Source organism: Chiloscyllium plagiosum, chromosome 17, assembly GCF_004010195.1.
Source record: "Chiloscyllium plagiosum isolate BGI_BamShark_2017 chromosome 17, ASM401019v2, whole genome shotgun sequence".
Taxonomy (NCBI): domain Eukaryota; kingdom Metazoa; phylum Chordata; class Chondrichthyes; order Orectolobiformes; family Hemiscylliidae; genus Chiloscyllium; species Chiloscyllium plagiosum.
This window is the reverse complement of record NC_057726.1, coordinates 30,189,403-30,213,143: the sequence shown is the minus strand read 5'-3', so window position 1 is coordinate 30,213,143 and position 23,741 is coordinate 30,189,403. Positions and strand designations below refer to the sequence as shown.

Below are 23,741 nucleotides of genomic sequence, written 5' to 3'. Positions count from 1 at the left end.
TTTTTACAGGGGGCAGGGTGGGAGGAGGTGTAGTCTAGGTAGCTGGGGGAGTCGGTCGGTTTATAGTAAATGTCCGTGTTGATTCGGTTGCCCGAGATAGAAATGGAGAGGTCTAGGAAGGGGAGGGAGGAGTCTGAGACTGTCCAGGTGAATTTGAGGTCGGGGTGGAAGGTGTTGGGAAAGTGGATGAACTGTTCAACCTCCTCATGGGAGCACGAGGCAGCGCCGATACAGTCATCGATGTAGCGGAGGAAAAGGTGGGGAGTGGTGCCAGTGTAGATGCAGAAGAGGGACTGTTCCACATATCCTACGAAGAGGCAGGCATAGCTGGGGCCCATGTGGGTGCCCATGGCTAGCCAAAACGTTGATTCTCCTGCTCCTTGGTCCCGAAACGTCGATTCTCCTGCTCCTTGGATGCTGCCTGACCTGCTGCGCTTTTCCAGCAACACATTTTCAGCTCTGATCTTCAGCATCTGCAGTCCTCACTTTCTCCTATAGATGGCGGAGAACAAGTAGATGTATTCTACTTAGATTTCCAAAAAAGGAATTGGTACAAACATTTCACACATAAGAGAAAGCATCCAGTAGCTGTGGATGGGTTATTAGTATGGATAGATAATTGGTTAACAGACAGGACACAAAAATTTGGGATAAATGGCGCACTTTCAAATGTGAAATGGCACATGGACCAGTGCTGGAATCTATCAACAGTCTATATTAATTACCAAGATAAGAGACAGAGAGTAACATATCTAAATTTGCTAATGGGAATGAAAGCTGTGAGGAAGGCACAATGAGGTTGTGATGAGATGCTCTCGGATTACATGAGTAAGCAACAAGGTGCCAGATGGAATATAATGTCAGAGTTATCTACTTTGGTAATTAAGAATAGAACAGTAGAATACTATATTTATAAAGGTATAAAACTTGTAAAAATGTTGCTGTTCAGAGGCACTTGTGGAAAGTTGTACAAGGGACTGTAGCATGTAAGCACAGCAAGAAATTAGGAAGGTAATTGGCATGTTCGCTCTTAATGGATCATGATTTTAATGCATCATCAATCAGACTATAGTTGTTCAAGGGTTTGGTGATGACAAAAGTACCATATACAGTTTCAGTCTCCATTTCTACAACAACAAATACTTAAATGGCACAAGTAAGTTTCACTAGATTGGTCCCACTGGTAACAGTTGTCCCATGATGAAATGCTAAACTGGGCTTATCCAGCCTGAATTTCAAGGAATGAGAGCTGATCTCATTGAAGCATATTCTAAGCAAGGGGAATAAGTAATCCCTATCCATTTTATCATGCTCTTCATAATTTTATATACCCCTTGCAGCTTCCTCTATTTTAAAGGAAACAAATTCGAACCAATCCAATCCTTTCTCATAACTCAAACTCTCCAATCCAAATAACATTCTCGTATGTCTCCTCTCTAGCTTCTCAAGTGTAATCACACCTTCCCTCTGGTGTGATGATAAGAACTGCATCCAGTACTACTCTAGCTGTTGCTTAAACCTGCATTTTATGTAGTTCCAGTATGTTCACCCAGCTTGTCTATTTTATCTCTGGGATAATGGGACACTTGAGCTGAAAAGTGGCAATGACCATTCGCACCATACAAATGACAGGCAATGACCATGACCAATAACAGATAATCTAACCACCATCCCTTGACTTTCAATGGCATTACCTTCACTGAATCCACTATCAACATCCTGGAGGTTACCATTGACCAAAACTCAACTGAGCTAATCACATAAATACAGTGGTTAATATAGCAGGTCAGAGGCTAGGAATCCTACAGCAAGTAAGTCTTCTCTGGACTCCCCAAAAGCGAGGCCATCATCTATAAGACACAAGTCAGGAGTGTGTTGGAATACTCCACATTTGCTTGGATGAGTGCAGCTCCAACAATACTAAAGAAGTTTGACATCACCCAAGTCAAAGCATCCATAACCATCCCTCTACCACCGATGCTCAGTAGCAGCAGTGTGTACTATTTACAAAATGCTTTGCAGAAACTCAAGAAATCTCCTGAGACAGCACATTCCAAAGCCACGACAGATTCCATCGAGACGGAGAAGGAGCAGATACATGGGAACACCAGCACCTGAAAGTTCCCTCCAAGCACTCATGAGGTTGACTTGAAAATATATCTTTTTCCTTCACTTTTGCTGGGACAAAATCCTGAAAGTCCCTCCCTAATTGTGGGTCTTGCTACACCACTTGAACTGCAGTGGCTCAAGAAAGCACTCCCCAACACCTTTACAAGGGCAATTAGGGATGGGCAATAAACGCTGGTTAAGCCAGCGATGACTATGACTTATGAGTAAATTAAAAGAAAAATTCTTCAAACAACTTGATAAGGTAGGCACTGATGGTGTTTTCCCAGGCTGTAAAAACCAGGGCACTGTCTCAGGATAAGAAGTCAATCAGGGCAGAGCAGTAGATGTGATCTACATGGACTTCAGTAACGCATTCATCAAGGTTCCCCATGGGAGACTGATTAGCAAGGTTAGATCTCATGGAATACAGGGAGAACTAGCCATTTGGATACAAAACTGGCTCAAAGGTAGAAGACAGAGGTTGGTGGTGGAGGGTTTTTCAGACTGGAGGCCTGTGACCAGTGGAGTGCCACAAGGATGGTGCTGGGTCCTCTACCTTTTTCAGCTTATGCCCGAAACGTCGATTCTCCTGTTCCTGGATGCTGCCTGACCTGCTGCACTTTTCCAGCAACACATTTTCAGCTCTGATCTCCAGCATCTGCAGACCTCACTTTCTCCTCTACCTTTTGTCATTTACATAAATGATTTGGATGCGAGCATAAGAGGTACAGTTAGTAAGTTTGCAGATTACACCAAAATTGGAGGTGTAGTGGACAGCAAAGAGGGTTACCTCAGATTACAACAGGATCTGGACCAGGTGGGCCAATGGGCTGAGATGTGGCAGATGGAGTTTAATTCAGATAAATGCGAGGTGCTGCATTTTGGGAAAACAAATCTTAGCAGGACTTATACACTTAATGGTAAGGTCCTAGGGAGTGTTGCTGAACAAAGAGACCTTGGAGTGCAGGTTCAGCTCCTTGAAAGTGGAGTTGCAGGTAGATAGGTTAGTGAGGGTCAGAGTATTGAGTACAAGAGTTGGGAGGTCATGTTGCAGCTGTACAGGACATTGGTTAGGCCACTGTTGGAATATTGCATGCAATTCTGGTCTCCTTCCTATCGGAGAGATGTTGTGAAACCTGAAAGGGTTCAGAAACGATTTACAAGGATGTTGCCAGGGTTGGAGGATTTGAGTTATAGGGAGAGGCTGAACAGGCTGGGGCTGTTTTCCCTGGAGCGTCGGAGGCTGAGGGGTGACCTTATAGAGGATTACAAAATTATGAGGGGCATGAATAGGATAAATAAACAATGTCTTTTCCCTGGGGTCAAGGAGTCCAGAACTAGAGGGCATAGGTGTAGGGTGAGAGGGGAAAGATATAAAAGAGACCTAAGGGGTAAACTTTCATGCAGAGGGTGGTACGTGTATGGAATGAGCTGCCAGAGGATGTGGGTGGAGGCTGGTACAATTGTAACATTGAAGAGGCATTTGGATGGATATATGAATAGGAAGGGTTTGGAGGGATATGGGCCGGGTGCTGGCAGGTGGGACTAGATTGGGTTGGGATATCTGGTTGGCATGGGCAGGTTGAACCAAAAGGTCTGTTTCCATGCTGTACATCTCTATGACTCTATGACTGTATTTAAGACTGAGATGAGGAGGGATTTCTTCTCCAACAGACGTGAAATTTTAGAATCCCCTTCCCAGAGGAAGGGGCCAGTTAGCTCAGTTGCCTGAATGGCTAATGTGTGATTCAGAATAATGCTAACAACACAGGTTCAATTCCCATTCCAACTGACGTAATCTTGGGACCTGTCTCTTTACCCGTCTTGTGTTTGAGGCAAAGTGGAGCCCCTCACGCTGTATAACAAATTATTCCTCTTTAATGAAAAGTGATGCCGATAGTCTCTTTGAGACTATGGTTAATTATATACAACCCAGATGGTGTGGATTCTCCATCACTGAATATATTTAATGCTGAGTTAAATTGAGGAAGGTACAGGAGCAGGCAGGAGAATAATGCCAAAAGGGAAAGTCAGCCATGATTAAGTTAAATTGCAGAGCAGGCTCAAAAGACTGTCTGCTTTTGACCTGTTCTTATCTCTAGTTTTATTTTAGTTTAATGATTTGATTCAAACTTTGCCTTATGTAGTATTAATCTGTCTGGAGAAATTGAAGAAAAATATATGCGCGAAAAGCGCAGAGATCTGGTACACATTTTTACAACCTTGGATCTTTGTACAATGTATTTAAAGTGAAATGTGAGCAGACTGAAGAAGGAAGGTTGTTTAGACCCCTTACAGGAGCAGTAATCATTAGTGAACCCCAAAAACACATCTCCAACAGACAATAAATGAATACAAATCATTTATTCCCTCCACACCCCTGTCAACAATGCACTTATTTAAATACATGTATGTTCAGAAATAAAACATATGAAAGTCTAATTCCAAACAATTCTGCTAAAACCATGGCTCACAAGATTAATATCAGACAATAACTCATTGGGTATTCAGCAGAAGTGGCGTTTTCTACTTACATTTTCAGTCCATCTGAAAATCAAGTTATGGGAATTAAACATAGAAATTGTTTTCTGGGCAGTATGTATGCAATCAGGCAGAAAGGATCAAATTAAAGTTTTTAAACATGAAGTGGAAATGGAAGCTTACACAAACAGGTTTCTTATCTGCCATGATATTTTTAAAATTTAAGCAATAATAGATTTACCTTCATAAGAAGTCTGCTTGGAAAATAAAAGACGTGTCTATACATTTACTTTATTGTTTGTAAAGAAATCAGGATGAAAAATGTACAGGGTGATGGCAGTCATGAACAAACAGTACATTAAATGCATTTTCCTGGAACATAAAAAAGAATGATCAAAATCTCAAAGGAATAAATAAATAAATTATTTAAGACATGCACTTATGTGGTAATTTAATGATCTTAACTCATTACAGTTTCACCAAAGTCTGACAAACAAAATTAAATGTAAAATATTACATAAAGTAGAGGGTGACATTTTCTTCCAATGTTTCTCTAGAAGGTCATTTCCAACAGCAGTCTTGGAGTGAGAAAAAGGAGAAAGAGACACACGGAACAGACTGTGTTACAGCTTAGGATACAACAGATTTGAATTGTAAGAGTGCATGCAAATCAACTGTGGAGATGGGCAGAGAGCAGGTGGTGGGCAACATAAATGGAGAATTGCTGAATAGAAGCAAGTCATCTTTCACTGAGAACCTGGCACAAACCTTGGCAAAAGGAAAATTGAGATTTATATAAAGAGGAACATAGACACAAAAAAAATGGAAAAGAAACTGAAACAGCAACAGCACACTGAGTAACCTGACTCCATGAAACATCAATGTTTCTAAACAGCAGCAAATATTACTCACCACATAGTTGGGGGGAATTCTTGCTCCAAATCCTAAGGCAGAAAACTTCTTATCACTAAAAGATTTAAATGTATATATTGTATCAGTAGGAAAGACAGGGTTATCAAATTTAATTTAATTTCACCAAAGACCTTGACAATTGGAAGAAAACTGTTGGTTTAGCATCAAGACCAGCAAATCCTTGCATTTGTCTTCTTGTTCAGCTGAACATCAATTTAACTATGAGCAAGTTTCTGGTGAGGACACATTGGTTTCAGTTAAATTGTCACACACTGTCAATAGAAGGAGATCATTTTAAATGCTTGGTCTTATTCGGATATTACCTCTTGGTGGGAAGCAAGGATGAAAATTCAGATCCTCAGCCACTTGTCCATTCTCCAGGTTCCACAGAAAGCAAAGTCAAAAACTTTAGTTAAAACATGTGTTCTGTTTCCAATCATATCCTGACTAGAATTCATCTGATGGAAAACCAGCAGCAAGTTTCCTGCTCAAAATTGTGATTTGGGTGATATTACCAGGCTTGGAGTTACATCTTTACAAATAGCCCATAGTGGAAGAACAACTTAAAGTCAAAAATGTTGGAATTCAGGCAAGATCAAACAGCAAGTTATCTGGTCAGATTTAACTTCTAATGGTCAGGTGGATACGGTTAAAATCAACTCCATGGATTTGAATTTTGAACATATTGGTCAATGGTCACATAACTGTGTAATATAAAACAAATGAAGTACCTTTCCCTTTGATTAACCACTTGTTTGAAATATTTATTTTCGATCTATAAATGATAAATTATAAGGCAATTACAGTTTTTCATCACTTCCTTGAAGAATAGAAGTATTTCCAACTGGCAGTTTGAGCATTTATTTTCTCCTTTATTTTTGATCTCTCCAATCTACATACCTCCTACCACTTTCGGCATGTTTACAGAACCTGCTTACAGGCCTCCAGCAACGTTTTCTTTGAATTCGCTGCCAGGAGGAATGCAGGCACACCCGAGGCATGTTGTAGCCTTCAATTCCCCTTCCTTCCTGCTGGGAGGCATTTGACATCTGTTCATTGCTTCCACACAGCAATGCTGTTGAAATCAGGAACTTCCCGTGAATCTGGGAATTAAAGTGGCTTCCAACTGTTCTGCAACACCACTCAATGTTCCAATCATCACTTCACTACAGCTTGCAGTAAGCCTTACTGTGCCTATTGGTCCATTGTAGCAAGCAACTGAGAAGTGACATTCTTGGTATTACAGTATTATTCCCACATTTATTAAATTAGTCCTTCCCAGAGCTCTGTCAGTAACTCTGTTGTAACTCAAAAAACTAGGGAACATTGCACACATAGCAGCAACATGAGCTTACTGCTAAGGCTAGGTACTGGCCAATTGCTATCATGAAGTAAAATAATAAACAAAGAAACAAAATGCAGTTTATTTGGTGTGTTCATCAAGGAAAGGAAGTACAAGAGAAGTGGCACATTTTGCAGAATTTTCTTTGCTGAGATTAGGTGCGGAGGCAGACTGAAAAGTGAGAAGGCATTGGCTTGCGAGCACGACACATTTTCCAGCATGCTGATGTTCTTTTATACTCATTACATATTCAACTGTGGGTAAAATGTTCAATTACAGTGGTAAGCAGGTAGGATCTCCTTCAACTTCTGGGAACCAGAAAACATTTCACTCTTTGAAACCCAGGTCCGTCACCTGCACCTAACCACAGAAATGTCAGAACATTGCCACAGGCAGCCCCATATCTCAATGGTAGTTCCCTACAGGTTCCTGTACAGGCCATCCAGGAGAGATGAATATACTGTCTGTAAGGGAGGAGAACAGAATCACTGGGGCAGTCATCACTCATGACAACCAGAGGTGAGAATGCTTACAGTGGCTCAAGAGGATGAATGATCTCTTACATTCCATCACAACCACCCCAAAAGCTAGTGCTTCCAAATAAAGCTGCTGGACTATAACCTGGTGTTGTGTAATTTTTAACTTTGTCCACCCTAGTCCAACATCGGCTCCTCCACATCATACATCCCATCAGAGTAAATGCCTCTGTCTGCTCAATGCTTCATTCCCCTGAGTGTGTGTTAGCATTGGAAGCTATTACCATTGCATGGGAATATCACACACAAAAATGGTGCTTTAACAACACTGAACCATCTTCCACACAGAACCCTTCAACTCTTCACTTCTCCCATACCACATTATTTTTAAAAGTAATGAACTCAGATAATCATAGCTCTGGAAGACTCAGACATCTTACTGTAAGAATCAATGCAGGCACAGTGCTTGTGCAGCCATGCTAATGTCTCTTCATGCTTTTACCTTTCTGCAGAAAATGAATGTACTCCACTAGTAGATGGGAGGCAGTGAGATTGGGGGAATGCCTAACATATTACCCTTGACCCCCTTCAGGGAACCAGCTACTGAGCTGACAAGGCAGCAAGGGGAATGTGCCTATGCTGAAGGGAAGATTGGATGCGTCTAGCCACCTAGTGAAAATTCCTCCAAGCAGCTAATACCAACTGTCCATCAAGAATCAAAGCTGCAATGAAACTTTGGGTATGGATGGTGCATCATGACATTAACAAATCTTTCTGTTTATCTATGCAGCTTCCAGAACACAGAGCCAAGCTAGGGCCATGACTGGAAAAAACCCAGCATCACAAAAGACAGTTCTGAGAAGAAGCACCTATCATGCTCAGAGGAAGTACAATAAAGGCCTTCCTCCCCACTATCCACCAGCCCCCACAGAGCTTCCACCTCAGTGGGTCATATATCTGGAGTATGCTTAGGCTCACACTCTGGGACACATGGCACTAACATGGGCTCACAGCCACAGGAGGTCTCAGACAGGGTCCTGCTGAACTTAGTACAGAAGGTGAACCTCTGGTTCCAGTCACTGATGAGGTGACAGAGATACAGAAGCAAGCAGGGGAACGTCCGGCAAAGTTGCCAATCTGCCACACTCAGACTGTGGCAAAGGCAGAGGAGAGTGCTCCAGTTCTGTCCAATGTTGTGTCTCCACTATATGAGCACAAGGCTGCCTCCACAAATTGGATGCTGGGTGCCATAGAGAGCCAGATCAACGGAGAGTCAGCATCTGCAAGATATGCTTTGGATCCTCACTCCTTAATGCAGGACATTCATTGGATTGGAAAGAGAAGGCCACAAGACCTCAAATCCCTAGCAAAAGTATTAACCCTTAAAGGGTGAGGGATGTGTCACTGTGTACTGACAGAGAAGAGAAACAACAGACACGCACCCAGGAATTGTCTTTTCAAGACCATCCCGAGGTTCCACATCATACCACTTTCATCTGCCAGGGATCCAAACAGCTCCATCAATTCATGCCAAGGAGGTTGTACATGCACCAGTGCAGGACATCCTCAATGGACTGTAGCACTTAGGTCCCAAGCCACCAGAGGACACTAAAGTCATCTGAAGCAATACAGCAAAGCAATCTCCACACACTCTGCTGTTTCGAGCAAGGTAGCACGATGTCTTGTTATTTTTTGTTTCTTCTCAACTTCTGCATCTTTTCAATGTTAAGCTGCTGCTACTACATTCAGTGTGTCCAATATCTGGCATGGAGTTACTTATCTGTGAAGGAAGCGCAGGATTGAGGTGTGTGTTTTGCATTTGGCAACTCATCACAGGCAATGGTGACTTTGTAGTCTTATTAGGTCACTCCTGTCTTGGCTGAAAGCCTGGGCCTACTGCCAATTGTAAATGGAGAGGAGGACTCTCCATAATCCATGACTGCTTCATCTCTTTCCTGATACTGCCATGTGCAAAATATTTGTGCTTTTTGTCTTAACCTTGTGTTACAAGACAAATGCAAAACAATCTGTTTGCCCTTCATTACCTCCTGCAATACAATCCTTACACATTGGAAGGATCAGGAAACAGAATGATTTCATTGCCATGTCTTTATGCAGTGAATGGCTCTGCACGGCAAATTGAGTATTAACTTTCCCCTCCTTTACCACCACCTCTGCCAATTGCTGGTGAAGCTTAGCTTTCCATCTTGTGAAAGATTAATGATTCACTGAACATAATGGGGAGACAGTTGTTTGCAGTTTTTATAGCTTACTCATTTTTAATGTGCTCTGATAGTTTTCCTTCAATACAAAGTCATTAATGCGATTTTCATGCAACTTATTTTTTTTAGATTAGATTCCCTACAGTGTGGAAACAGGCCCTTCAGCCCAACCAGTCCACACCGACCCTCCGAAGAGTAACCCACCCAGACACATTTCCCTCTGACTAATGCACCTCATATTATGGATAATTTAGCATGGCCAATTCAACTGACCTGCCCATCTTTGGACTGTGGGAGGAAACCGGAGCACCTGGAGGAAACCCACGCAGACACATGGAGAATGTGCAAACTCCACACAGACAGTCACCCGAGGCTGGAATCGAACCTGGGACCCTGGTGCTGTGAGACAGCAGTGCTAACCACTGAGCCACAATGCCGCTCTTTTCGATTTTGATTGCTTCTTTTTGCTTTGCCTCACCACTTGGGGTCCTTCACTTTTATATGGAGCATTCTCAGAATCCCTCTTTTGGAAATTATCTTTTATAAGATGTCTGTAATACACCTTATCTTTGATTATTTCTCTTTCTATCGTGCCCCTTTCAAGCACAATATCCAACCCAATCCCTCAGTATTGCTATCATTGGCCTATTTTCCCCTTCCTATCCCTCTGTCCTTCTTCAATCTCCCCCTCCTACATTGACCCTTTTCTGTTGCTTAGGTTATTCCTGATAATCTCCTCATGCCGGCTCCTTGGAGAATTCAGATGCCAACCTTGTCCTTAGCTTCACTCCTCCACATTGTTCAGTTCTGCCTTCCTTCACAGCACACCAACAATTCCATTCGGTAGCCCCACCTTAACATCCAGCTCCCAGTCTTTACTATCCATGTTGTCCCAATTAATTTGACTGTCTCAAACCCAGCGTGCTTGACTTGTTTAGATTGGATTTATTGTCACACGTACCTAAGTACAGTGAAAAACTTCAGCTCCTCCATTCTTCAGGATCTACCCTTTCTCTGACAACCACACCATTTAAATTTATTTTCCCTTTCCTTAATTTTGTGCCCAGCTCAACTTACTATGTAATCTTTTTATTGGTGTTCCTTTTAATATTCATCCCAATTCAGATTAATGCTTCATTAAAAGTTCATTCCCCTTTCAAGTCAAGGCACATGTGTCCTGGTTTGGTCAAGCTTGTTTTACTGAGTCAGTGTGATTGCCCAATGTGGCCGGCTAGTGGCACTGATCAGCTTTTACCCCAATACCGTTCTGATGCAAAAAGCCCAATAATCTAGGAAATTGCATCCTTAGGAGATGCTGAATAATGGAAGCTTTTGCGCAATTAAATGGTTTGATACCACAGTTTGAATGAAGCAGTCTACCCCACCAGGTTACTGGTCTTTTACATATAGTTGACCATGAGTTTCCTGGTTTGTTTTATAACCAGGATACCTTGAATTTACACAGCTTTGAACTAGAGATTCCACACTCATTTGCAAGGAACTGATTATCTTTGTGATTTCTTGTCTCACATTTAGCTGAGTACTATTTTGTTGATAGAAGTAAAACTATTCTCTCTCTACTCTATCATTGTAACCTCTCTTTTCCTACTCTCCCATACTTTTCTTGCAGCCTCCTTTTCTCCCCCATGCCCCTTTTGCAGGACATTCTTCTACCCCAACCCCACTTGCAGCTTTCTTTGACAACCCTCACAATGCTTTCTTATGCTCATGTCATCTCTTGCAGCTTCCTTCAACGCCCTCTTTCCTCCCATCCTCTGGCTAAGGGCCCCAGCAGATGAAATTCCCTGATCCAGCAAAAGGCTCTTTCAGCCTCAGCAAAATGCCTGCCCAGCAAGATTACCTGCTTTTTGGTGAGTGGCACCCACCCCTGAGCTCTCCGCCGCCACTCCCTGCCCCCTTCACCCTCCCTAATCACACCTCACACCACCAACCCTTATCCCCCTATGTAGCAGTTCCTCTGCTCAACCTTGGCTCCTGGCACACAGTAAAAGGAACACCCAGTGAATTGCTCAGCGACAGCAGAGATTTCCCTAACTGCTCAGTGCTCCAACACTTACAGTCTCGCCTCCTGCGAAGAAAGCTGTCAAATGTCAGTTCTTTTAGTGGCCAGCAGCAAGCTGTGCCAAGGAGTAAGGACTTTGGAGGTAGAAGCCTCATCCATCAGGAGCTGCCATCCAAGAGTCTGGTAATTCTCCAATTTAGGCAGTGCCAACGGGCATGATGGTACCAGCCAGCATGCAGCCACCAGGATCAGCAAGAGACCAGGTCACAGGTGAGAGACACCAAGTTGAGGGCTGCAGGGAGGGGGGAGGGAAGAGAACCGGGTTTACTGGTTAGTGTTGGTGGGGAGGGGGGACATGCAGTAGGGGTGCCTCTCAGTGGATACAGCCATCCTGGTGCAAGTCGTGGATCAAGCTCTAACTGGGTGAATATCAGAAAAGGCAGGATGAAATCCAGAAGTTGTTATTAATTTCTCACAAGGGCTTCAGATGGCATCAGGATGGGTAGGCCAATCATGAGATGAGAAAGTAGCAGGAACCATGCACAACATTGCATATCTCATTAAACACCTCACCCCAGTCTCCAGCTGAAGGCTCTAAATTCTGCCCATTGTTCTCTCCTGAGGTTCAGGTAGGGGAATTGTTCCATGAACACCATGGGCACATTTCAGCTCTTTCTGGGTGTCCTTCTTCCTATCACTGCCCCTCCCCCACCCCATCCACCCTTTCTTCTAGCAGTTTGCTCTTGGCTGTGTGCCCTATGTTCATTCTCTAAGCCATACTGTATTCTGAGGGAAATGCCTGCTTGTACACCCATCTATGGGAGCAAGAAGTTTCTGCAGAAGTCTTGGAGTCTCTAAAATGTCCTTCAGCATACACCAAACCACACCCTGCAAATCTATGCAACTTGAAGAAAGTTTAGAAAAAACTAAACATGTTGAATCACAGAAGGTCAGAGGAAGTCAACCAATGGTTATCTCACAAGTGTTGAAATCTCTGCATAGTTCTTACAGGGTGGGTTCTTTATGCTTGTGAATGTGTGCTCAGCTGTCTGAGGTTCAGATAAAGCCCTGGGTAGAATGTTGGTCTCCAAAGTGGCACCAAGTCAGATTGCACGACATTTGCCAGTCTGGTCTGCCTCCTCTGCTGCTGCTGCTAATTCTGGTGAACATTCCCTTTACAAGTGCTAATGTCCTCATCATTATTCTAAACAATATCATTCACCCCACAGACTGAAGCTTTAAAGGCAGTGTAGCACCCAAATTACAGACGTCATCAAGCTCAATTTCGGACTTCAAATCTCATCAATTGGAATTAAAATCAAAATCAAGATTTAAAAAAGAATGAAAGGTCAATTTTCTAACCAGATAAAATAATTAATTCCATCTGGAGATTTCAATTTTACAAAGTCTTGGTGAATAGAAGATAGTATTGAATCGCGTTGTTCAGTTGTTCAATTTTTCTGTGTAATAGTTTACTGGTGAATAAAAGCAATCACACTCGTCAGCTATAGAAAAGGCTGAATGAAGTGACAAAATTACCAGCACAGATGGTTGAAGACAGTAATTCTGAGCTTTGTTTGGTAGCAGCAGAAAATGGAAAAATAACAAAATCTGTTTAATTTATGAATTAACATAAATGAAAATCAAAACAGCTGTTTTTGGTGCCATTAAATCATTTGATGATTTGAATTGAATTAAAGACATCATGTTACCATTTGTGCTGTTCATATGTTCTGGACCTGATTCAAATTTGCTTGAAAGAATTCATTTTCAGAAGTTGAAACAAGTCCCAGTATAATCAAAGCTGCGTAATTTATAACAGACTACCTTCCAGAATACCTGTAATGAAGCTTCACATTGACCTGTGAAAACATGTTTCAAACAATGGCTTCCATTACTCATAAAGACTACTGGCTGACTGCAATTACTAATTAAATAGGTTGGAATTAAAAGTATGTTATAGGTCTCTGAATTCCTCGTCATTGTGCTAATGTTCTTTCCAAGTGTTAACATTACAAGATGAATATATTGGCAATCCAATAAAACAAATAAATTTACATAAATCCTGGATACCATCAATGCTGATGTAATGATTAAAATCCAAATTTGCATTTTATATGGTTGGAACCAAATCTCAATAATTTCTCCTGTTCCCACTAAACTAAAGGGAATGGACTTCTGTGGATATGGTTTCTCAGCAGGTTTATCCCCTATGTGTTTTTAAGCCACAGATCTACATTCAGACATAAAAACAGAAAACAGTGCAAAACATCAGTAGATCTGGCACCATCTGTGTTCAGAGAACTAGAATTATTGTTTCAAACCTAATGACTCGTCTTCGGAACTATTTGAACTGAGTTATCAGATTTCTGCTACTGTAGTGATATTAGAGTTTAACTCAGTGACCTTGGCTTGTGGAGGAAAAATAAATTGCAAAGGTCCCTATCTCCACAGGTGCTGAAACTGAATGTATATGGACATAAATTTAAAGACAGGACGCACATAAATTCACAGTCAAGGTTCACACACATGAATATTGTCTGCTGATGTCCGTAGATTCATGTCCCTGCATGTCTAAGTGGAAGAAGCCCTGCAAGGGAGCGAATGGGTGAGTAAAAGTGCCTGTGAATGAAATTAAAGCAATGAAGTCAAAAAATCTAGAGTTGCAAACTCTGCATTAGCAGATTCATCTCCATGAGTGCAGCATTGTGATAGAACACATAATGGTAGTGTGCATCACTCCTTCATTTAATATTTTTCTGAAATATATTCAGGCTCTGATTACTAAGAAGCCTTACTAAAAATTTGATTGAGTCATTAATGTAGCTTCAGATCTTATGTTCCTGTCCCACTGAATTATGAATGGACTTCCTAGCAAACCAACTAACACCCATTTATCTGTACTCATACATAAATACTTGCTTCTGATGTTTAACAAATGATAGCGGTCCTATATATTTGAGTAACTTTGACAATGTCAGTTACCAAACTGCTTTATTTTCATTATTTGTGTTGCCTGCCTGGTGCTCAGCTTCAGGATATCTCATCTGGGCTACACAGGAAGTTGGAGTGAGAGGGTCAAGATTCAGTAGTCATGGTCCACATAGGTACCAACGACATAGATAAAACTATGGGAGTATGAACAGTTAGGAACTAAATTAAAAAGCAGCACCAAACAACATTTTATCATTAAAAGATCAAAAAAAAATTCCATCCTGTGATTTTGACCTTCAGGATTTTGTTTACTTTGTCTTTATTATTTTTCCTCCCTTAGTCTATATGTTAAACCATTTGTCTTAACCAAGATGTGTGTGTGTAGTTGGGGTTTTGAAGGGGTATAATATAAATTGCATCATAATAGTTTAACAATCCTTTCTGTCACTTGCTCTTGTTAAAATTACTATATTATAAGAAATAGTTATTTCCTGTTAATGAAAAAACTAATGTGAAGTGTGTTTGTCACATACAGCAGTCAGCCAGAGAAATTGGTGGTCTCATTGGGATTTCATACATTTATACATTTTGTGATGGCTTGTGAAACAGTAGGTCATGATTATCTGTATATTATGACAGTCTCATTATTTGGAAAAAGGGGTATAACTTTTTGAGAAACAGAGATCATGAGTAGGTCATTCAGCCCTCTCACCCTGCTTCACCATTCAATGTGATTATAACTGATCACCCCCTCAGTATCCTGTTCCTGCCTTCTCCCCATGTCATTTTATCCCTTTATCTCTAAGAACTATATCTAACTCCTTCCTCAAAATATTCAATGTTTTGGCACAGATTTCCATGTAGAGAATTCCACTGGGTCACCATTCTCTGGGCAAAGAGATTTCTCTTCACCTCAGTCCTTAAAGACCTACCCTGTATCCTTAGACTGTGATCCTTGATTCTGGACTCAGCAGTCATCAGGAATATCCTTCCTGTATTTGGCCCTATTAAAATATTATAGGTTTCTATGAGGTCCCTTTCATTTTCTGAACTCAAATGAATATAGTCCTAGCTGATTCAGTCTCTCTTCATATGTCAATCCTAGGAATCTGTCTGCTTAATTTCCACAGTCAAAACATCCTTCTTCAGATAAGGAGACCAGAACTGCACACAATACTCCGGTGTGCTCTCACTAAACTCCTGTACAATTGCAGCAAGACATCCCTGCTCCACTACTCGAATCTTCTCACTATGAAGGCTAATATACCATTTGTCGTCTTCAATGTCTGCTGCTCCTGTATGCTTAAACATTTCAGGAAAGGATAACTCAATTTACTCTTATAGCTCATCTTATGAAGAAATGTTGAACAGGTCAGAGCTTTCTCTCTTGGAGTTTGGAAGAATGAGACATGATCTTCTCAAAACATATGATCTATAGGGAGTTGAATAGTGTGGATCCCAGTGTGGAAAAACTAAAAGATATATTTTCAAAATAAGAGGTCTCCTTTTATGACGGTAATGAAGAGTTCTTTTTTTCAGAAGAGTTAGAATTAGGCACTTCTTTCCCCAAAAGATAGTGGTGGCTGGGACTTTAAATCCATTCAAGGCCGAATTAGATAGATTTTTGAAGACAAAGGAATCAAGAGTTATGAAGTAAAGACAGGAACATTGGGCTGAAGGCAGAACCAGATCAGCCAGGATTATTGCTGAATCGTGCAATATACTCAAAAGGCAAGGCGATCCGCTCCTAATGCTATGTCCCTCTCCAAAGTGGTTTCCAGGTCTCTGGTTCCCTGTACCATGTGGATCCCTGTCGAGATTGTGGTGCTGGGAAAGCACAGCAGGTCAGGCAGCTTCCGAGGAGCAGGAGATCAATGTTTCAGGCATAAGCCCTTCATCAAGAATTCCTGATGAAGGGCTAATGCCCAAAACATCGATTCTCCTGCTCCTCAGATGCTGCCTGACCTGCTGTACTTTTCCAGCACCACACTCTCAACTCTGATCTCCAGCATCCGCAGTCCTCATTTTCACCTCATGTGGATCCCTGTTGTACAATAGCTTGCTTTGGCACAAACTCTCTCCCTTAGGGCAAGCAGCAGTCTCAGTGATGACTGCTGTTGGTATCTGAAGCCAGTTTCCATTGCATCCCCTGTTAGCTTTAATTGGACAGATCACCATCAATTAAAGGTTGCCCCCTCAATAAGATTTCCAATGGAAGCAAACTACTGACCCAAAGACAGACATATCTCTTGTTTACTGCCTCCAATCAGAAAATCCACCCCGTTGATTTGACTCAGAATTAAGCCGCCTTTGGGCAAGTTAAAATTGACACCATGAATATCAATAGAAGTTTGTAGTCACCTTCTTTGAGGCCAAAGATGAGCTGAATAGCTTTACAGCAAGAGTCAGACTAAAGGCAGGTCCTCTTCTCATTTCTCCATGCCACATAGCTTTGTCCTTTCCACTTTAGTTGCTCATAGCAGTCTCCAATTTTCATTTTCCATGAGCAATTTGACTAAGGTAGGAAAGCATGAGATGATTTCCCATTGACTTCCTCAAGTGCACTCCCTGGCTTCACCTGGAGGGATCACCCTCTACCTAATTAGCCATTATCCTTAGTGGTTCAAGATCTTCTGCCATCACTACCAAAAGATTTGTTGGTTGTGTTGTTGAATGTAGCTCCTTACCTTTGCTGAGCCTCAGAGTACATGCAACAGCTAACCCCTGAATCTTCAGATTATTCTATTTACCACTTAGTGGGTGGCGCGGTGGCACAGTGGTTAGCACTGCTGCCTCACAGCGCCAGAGACCCGGGTTCAATAATTGGCCATACTAAATTGCCCGTAGTGTTAGGTAAGGGGTAAACGTAGGGGTATGGGTGGGTTGCGCTTCGGCGGGGCGGTGTGGACTTGTTGGGCCGAAGGGCCTGTTTCCACACTGTAAAGTAATCTAATTTAACCATAAAACTGAACTTTAATCCAGGACTCAATGTCAAGCTTCATTATAACAGAAACTAGACTTCAGCTGATGACTTTCTTTTGTGCTCATTTATATATCTTGGAAAGCAGAAAGCATTAAGCGTTACTTTTAACACACTGTGGGAGGAATGTTCTTTTAGCAATATACAATTTTGGAACAATAACTTACATTTTGTCAACTGTTCAACTCATCATGATACTATGACAAACACCAATGTACTCAACCTATCTTCTCTTACACCTTTGCAGAAACTTCCATAATTGCTGCAGAAACAATTCTACCATACCTATTTCTAATGAATTTCTAGCAAATGAGTGGGATTAACTCAGGAAATTATCTAATGTTTGGGAATGTAGAAATCCTCAAGAAAATTGAGAGCCCTTCTGGTAGAAAATAATGTCTTAAAGAGGTACATGTTGAATTTAATGCATGAAACCAATTATCTCTCTTTATTCTCTTTACCCTAGTTTTGTATTTTGTTTCTGTTTTTATTTTGATTAGGTATCATGTATGTATATCAGCTGGTACAAACTTCACATACTGTAGGTAAGAATTTCCTTCCACCTTACATTGTGTGGCCATGTGCATTCATTTTTAGTTAATAGTTTGGTGCAAGACTGACAATATACTAGATACTTCACAGAAATGAGTACTTGTGGGTTGTCGATGGAATTAAAACTTTGAGAACTGGAGAAAGAGCAGGAAATGGACTGTTGCTCCATTCCACTGATGTTAGAATTAGAATTAAAATTAGAATTAGCTTTACTGTTACATGTACTAAATGAGTACAGTGAAACGTTTACAAGTCACCACTTACGGCGCCATCTTAGGTGCAAAGTTATCTCGGCACAGATTCCTAAGTACAAATTCTAAGTGAAAAGAAATTAGGAAAATAAAGAAATATAAAGTTCAGCATTATAAATCATAGGAATAAATTGGAAAAATAAAAAAATAAAAAATTCAGAATAACACCCCTTTCCAACCCAGTCCATGCCAGCACCAAGCCTCTGGTCTGCACAAGGCCTGGACTCCAGACTGTCCTCGGCTTCACCTTAAAGCCATTGAGACTGGGAGACCACTCTGGAATCACTTCAAGGCTACAGTCCACACGGGAGACCATCACAACGAAGAGGGAGACCACCATGACCAGCCGGGAGACTACCACAATGGGCCGAGAGACCGATACGACCAGCCAGGAGACTGCCACAACAGGCCAAGAAACCATCACAACGGGCTGAGAGACCATCACAATGGGCTGAGAGACCACCACGACCAGCCGAGAGACCTCCACAACCTGGCAAGAGATTATCACAAAGGACTGGGAGATCATAACAACAGGCTGGGAGACCACCACAACTGGCTGAGACCACCACAACAGACTGGGGGCTGAGACCACCACAACTGGCTGAGACCACCACAACAGGCTGAGACCGCCACAACAGGCTGGAAGACTGCCACAACGGGCCAAGAGACCTCCATGTCTGGCCGAGAAACTACGACAAAGGGCCGGGAGACCGTCACAATGGGCCGGGAGATCGCCACAAAGGGCCGAGAGGCCACCACAACTGGCTGGGAGACCAACACAATGGGTCACAAACCCACCATGACCAGCCGTGAGACCGCCATGACCAGCTGAGAGACCATCACAATTAGTTAGGAGCCCACCACACTGAGCCGGCAAGAGGCCGCCATGATGGGCCAAGAGGCCATCACACCGAGCTGAGAGACCGCCACTTCAGGTCCACACTGAGACCACGAGTCCAAGTGCACAATGAGGCTTGTGAGTTGAGGAAATCACTGAGAAGAAAAAACATAGAAAAAACAGAGAAAAAAAAAGGAGAAAAGGAAACAGATGGTGTGGACGAGCTCCAGCTGAGGAGTTCTACTCTGCTGCCATTTGGAATCAGAAACAAGCAAGAATTATTCCATATTTTACTTCACATAGAGCTGGATTCTATTGACGCTGTTGGTGGGGGAGTGTGGGGGATAGTGGGAGTGTAGTTTGGGTTGTGCAGAGGGCAACCAGTCAACCATTTTCCTGCCATCCCCGATCAATTCCCCATAATATGGGTTCGTGAGGGTAGTGAGGGGACGTAAGGTGCCCAGGTATCCACCCACCTTATGCCTGATGACGACATTAACAGCCTAGCTAGACTATAATGACATCAGGGCAGAATTAGACCAACCAGCCCATCATGTTTGCTCCACCATTTGATCATGGCTGATATTCTTCTCAATCCACTCTTATGCCTTCTCCACATAACCCTTGATCCCCTTATCAATCAAGAACCTAACTATCTCTGTCTTAATACCCTCAATGACTTGGCCTCCACAACCCTCTGTAGCAATTAGTTCCACAGAGTCCCCAGCCTCTGGCTGAAGAAATTCCTCCTTATCAAAATTAGAGGGCGTCAATCCAGCTCCACTGTCAGAAAACCCAGAGAAGTAGAGACAGACTGCAGTGCAAGTGCAGTTTGTTTTTTAGCTGTGTTGAAAATGGAGGAGCTCATCAATCAGAGGGTGGCCCATACACTGGTCATACTTCACCCTCTCCCCACCCTTTGTCAAAGATATTACACCAGGTTTCTCCCCTCCCGGTCCAATCCCCACCCCTCCCTAATTTGCCTGATCCATTCCCACTCTCAAATCCTAGGACTTAGTTAGTCTCGACCCATTTCTGACAGAATCTGGCCAGTCCTGAGCCTGTCTGGGTGGCCCAACACGTGTTATTGCTCCAGCCCAGGCATTCTCAAAGTTTGTGGGTTTGGAACAAACCATTCTTATGGGTTAGGGGAGTTTGGAAGGGGTGGGTTGAGAGACAGGGCAAGTGGCACAACACTCTGTTAAATTCTGCAATTATGTTAAATAGCAGGCTGACACAAGGAGCTAACAAATTTATTTTTCCCCTTAAATCTCATGAAATATTTCTGGACTCTTGTTTATTATCATTATTAACAAAACACTATCTGCGTTTTGGAATGCATATATTTTCTTCTGTCAGACGAGGCAGTGAATGTTTAAACATGTTTGCTTAATGGAATTGATTAATCTGAAGAACCCAGTTACAATTTGATTTGCCCAGGAGGGACACCATATGTGATAAACGAATTATAATTGGGCTATGCTGTTTATTGTAGTCTGTATATTTTGCTTCTTTCCCTTTTATTGGGTCACTTCGTTTTCATATTTTGGGTATATTAGAAGATGTTGTTGAGCATTTAATGTTAACCCAAGTGGCAGCATTCTGCATTTCTCATCATTGCAAAGTTCCAGATGTTGAGATGTTTGACTGGATTTAATGTTCTCGGACCACCATTGTTGGAGATCAGTGAGAAACCAGCAGTGTTTGTTGGAGATAGTGACTGAATTAAGTGCTCCTCAGGCCCTTAACTAGCCAGCTTGGGTCTTCCCTGAGGATGTAGGACCCTGGCAGCAGAAATCCTGCCACCATCCGCTGCCAGCTAATTAGCTCTCCATTTCTGCCAACACAACTAGAAACATAGGCTGCAGCTAATGCTGGATCTCTGAACTCACCAAATGTGGGCAGAATAAGAGTTTGTTGGAGGGACAGTGGTGATGGCAGTTAGAGCCGAGGAATGTGGTGGTAGTGGTGGTGGTGGTTCAGTAGGGGCTGTCAATAGCCTCTCCCTTTCCTATTATTGGGCATTGAATACCTGGAAAACAAGGAACACCCCAACCTGAAGGCCATTTGCAAATCCTATGGGCCAGCCATTGGGATTCATTGGAAAGCCTTGCAATTCCTATTTTATCTCTGAGCACCATTACATTTTTGTGGACTCGTAGATAGTTGGTGTCACTTGGCTCATTACTGAGCCTAATCAACATCCTACCACTAGAGGCAGGTTTTAAGCAGGAGCTCCATCCAACCTCCGGCTTAATCTGGGCAGGTATTCCCTTTACAAAGAAAGAGGAAGTTGCACCTATGGCAAATCAGCTTTCCCAGATGCTTCTCCTCCACTTTGCACGGTCTTGGGCCAGTGATTCCCAGGCGTTTGTGGGAATGTCGCACTTCACCAGTGAGACCTTGAGGGTAGCACTGAAGCGCTTCCTGTGCCCACCTGGGGCTCCCCTGCCCTTTCGAAGCTGAGAGTAGAGCACCTGCTTGGGGAGTCTTGTGTCGGTCATGCGGATGACATGCCCAGCTCATTGCAGCTGATCAAAGGTGATCAGTGACTCAATGCTGGGGATGTTGGCCTGGTCAAAGATGCTGGTGTTGGTGCATCTGTCTTCCCAGTGCATACAGAGGATCTTATGCAGGCAGTGTTGGTGGTACTGCTCCAGCACTCTGAGGTGTCTCCTATAGATATTCCAGACAGGATGCATAAAAGCACCTGTAATTGTCATGGCAGGTGGTTGTGCAATGCACTGAGAACTTCTAACAATGCCAGCATGGTTTGGCACAAAGGCAAGCCCTTATCACGATCTCCACATGTAGCACTAACCCCACTTCATCAGCAGAAACATCACCACATCTTTAGTTTTCTTCCCTTCATTTTACTGGCTCCTTTCTCCCCCTGTTCCTTCAGTGAATGCTAATAATGTTTTGAACACTTCCTTCAATTTTATTTGATGCCAGTTTCGAATTTCATTTGTAAGCAACCATCTGCTCACACTACAGTGCCCGAATACTGGATGTCAAACTATAGATAAGGATGGCTACTTCCCCAAAATTATTCAATTTTGAGGGTCAGTCTGAATCCTACAGGAGTTATAAAACACTTGTGAAGTAACTGTTCCAGAATGATCACTCATTCAGCATGTGAATAGATAGGAACACTGCTCTTTGAAGAAAGCTGCTTGTTGTGTAAGTTGCAACTCATTATTATGACCCTGACACTCAACCCAACCACTGAGCTATGCCCCAATAACAGTTAATTTTCCACAAGCTCTCACTGCTTATCTTATATTTCCTAATGTAGTCCTCTGAGAATGGCCAAAGTCTTCAGGAGAAAGTATTGCCATAAAAGTTACAATGAACATTGAGTTCTGATGTGTCATATGAATAAAAAGTATAATCTGACTTTAACAGACTACACTGGGAGATATAGGACAGAAGGTACAATGTCAGCAAGGTGTAAAATTTCAATAGGAATAAAAAGTAGGCAGGATATATAATTGACAGTGAGACCATTTCCACAGAAATGCTTAATGCTTTGATGGTAGAAATTATATTAGATTAAATGTTTCCTTAAAAACATGGCCACATCCAATCTGAAAGATTTGTTATTTAATGGTTCATCAATCCTAAAGCATTTTTTTGAAAATCCGAAATGTAGATTTTAGGCTGAATGTGCCATCTCTGAAGTTATGAACTGGAAACTTAAGGATGCTTTTAGTCATATTGAAACTTTAAAGTGGCCTAAGGTCCCAGTGAAGGTTAGATAATTGAGATGGTTGGTGTGTGGTTCAGAATAACGTCAACAGTGTGGGTTCAATTCCCATTCTGGTTACATCTGCCTCCTTGCTTGCCCAATGCTCAATGTGGAATAGTGCTGCTCAATCTATGTAACCAATTGTCTCACTTTAGTAGAGAAATCTATGACCCCTTGTAGACTACAGCTAATTACCTACATACCGAACACCCCCAGGAACTGATTAGATTAGATTACTTACAGTGTGGAAACAGGCCCTTCGGCCCAACAAGTCCACACCGACCCGCCGAAGCGCAACCCACCCAGACCCATTCCCCTACATTTACCCCTGCACCTAACACTACGGGCAATTTAGCATGGCCAATTCACCTGACCTGCACATTTTTGGACTGTGGGAGGAAACCGGAGCACCTGGAGGAAACCCACGCAGACACGGGGAAAATGTGCAAATTCCACACAGTCAGTCGCCTGAGGCGGGAATTGAACTCGGGTCTCTGGCGCTGTGAGGCAACAGTGCTAACCACTGTGCCACCGTGCCACCCAAACTCATTTAGAGGAACTCAAAGACATTGTTAGTCTCGCGAGGGGACGGGAAGGAGATGACCAATTGTCAATGACAGCATACTGGCCATTAATGGCAAAAACAATTATCCATCATGGTGATAAATGAGACCTTTGAAAGTCAGCTCTTGGAATTGTATCATTTGTGTAATTCCTTTTCCTGTATTTTAATGGATGTGTCATCCATTAAGATAAACAACCTTTATAAAGATTGCCAAAATGGAAATTCATGAAAACATGTTAAGCACTCATAACCAAATATTTTAAAAGCCTAGTTCAGAGGATCTAGATTAAATGGTAACCTTCTTG

The 23,741-nt window shown here is 42.3% G+C and overlaps 1 protein-coding gene across 1 annotated transcript in view; it reads right to left on the bottom strand.

Annotated features, from left to right (window-relative positions):
* The window catches only part of cpne7 (copine VII), a 147,659-nt gene that overhangs the window by 14,290 nt on the left and 109,628 nt on the right, over positions 1-23,741 (bottom strand). The window contains exon 12 of the mRNA XM_043706786.1: positions 5,503-5,557. Coding sequence (XP_043562721.1) covers positions 5,503-5,557 — 55 coding nt within the window. The remainder of the gene's footprint in view (positions 1-5,502; positions 5,558-23,741) is intronic.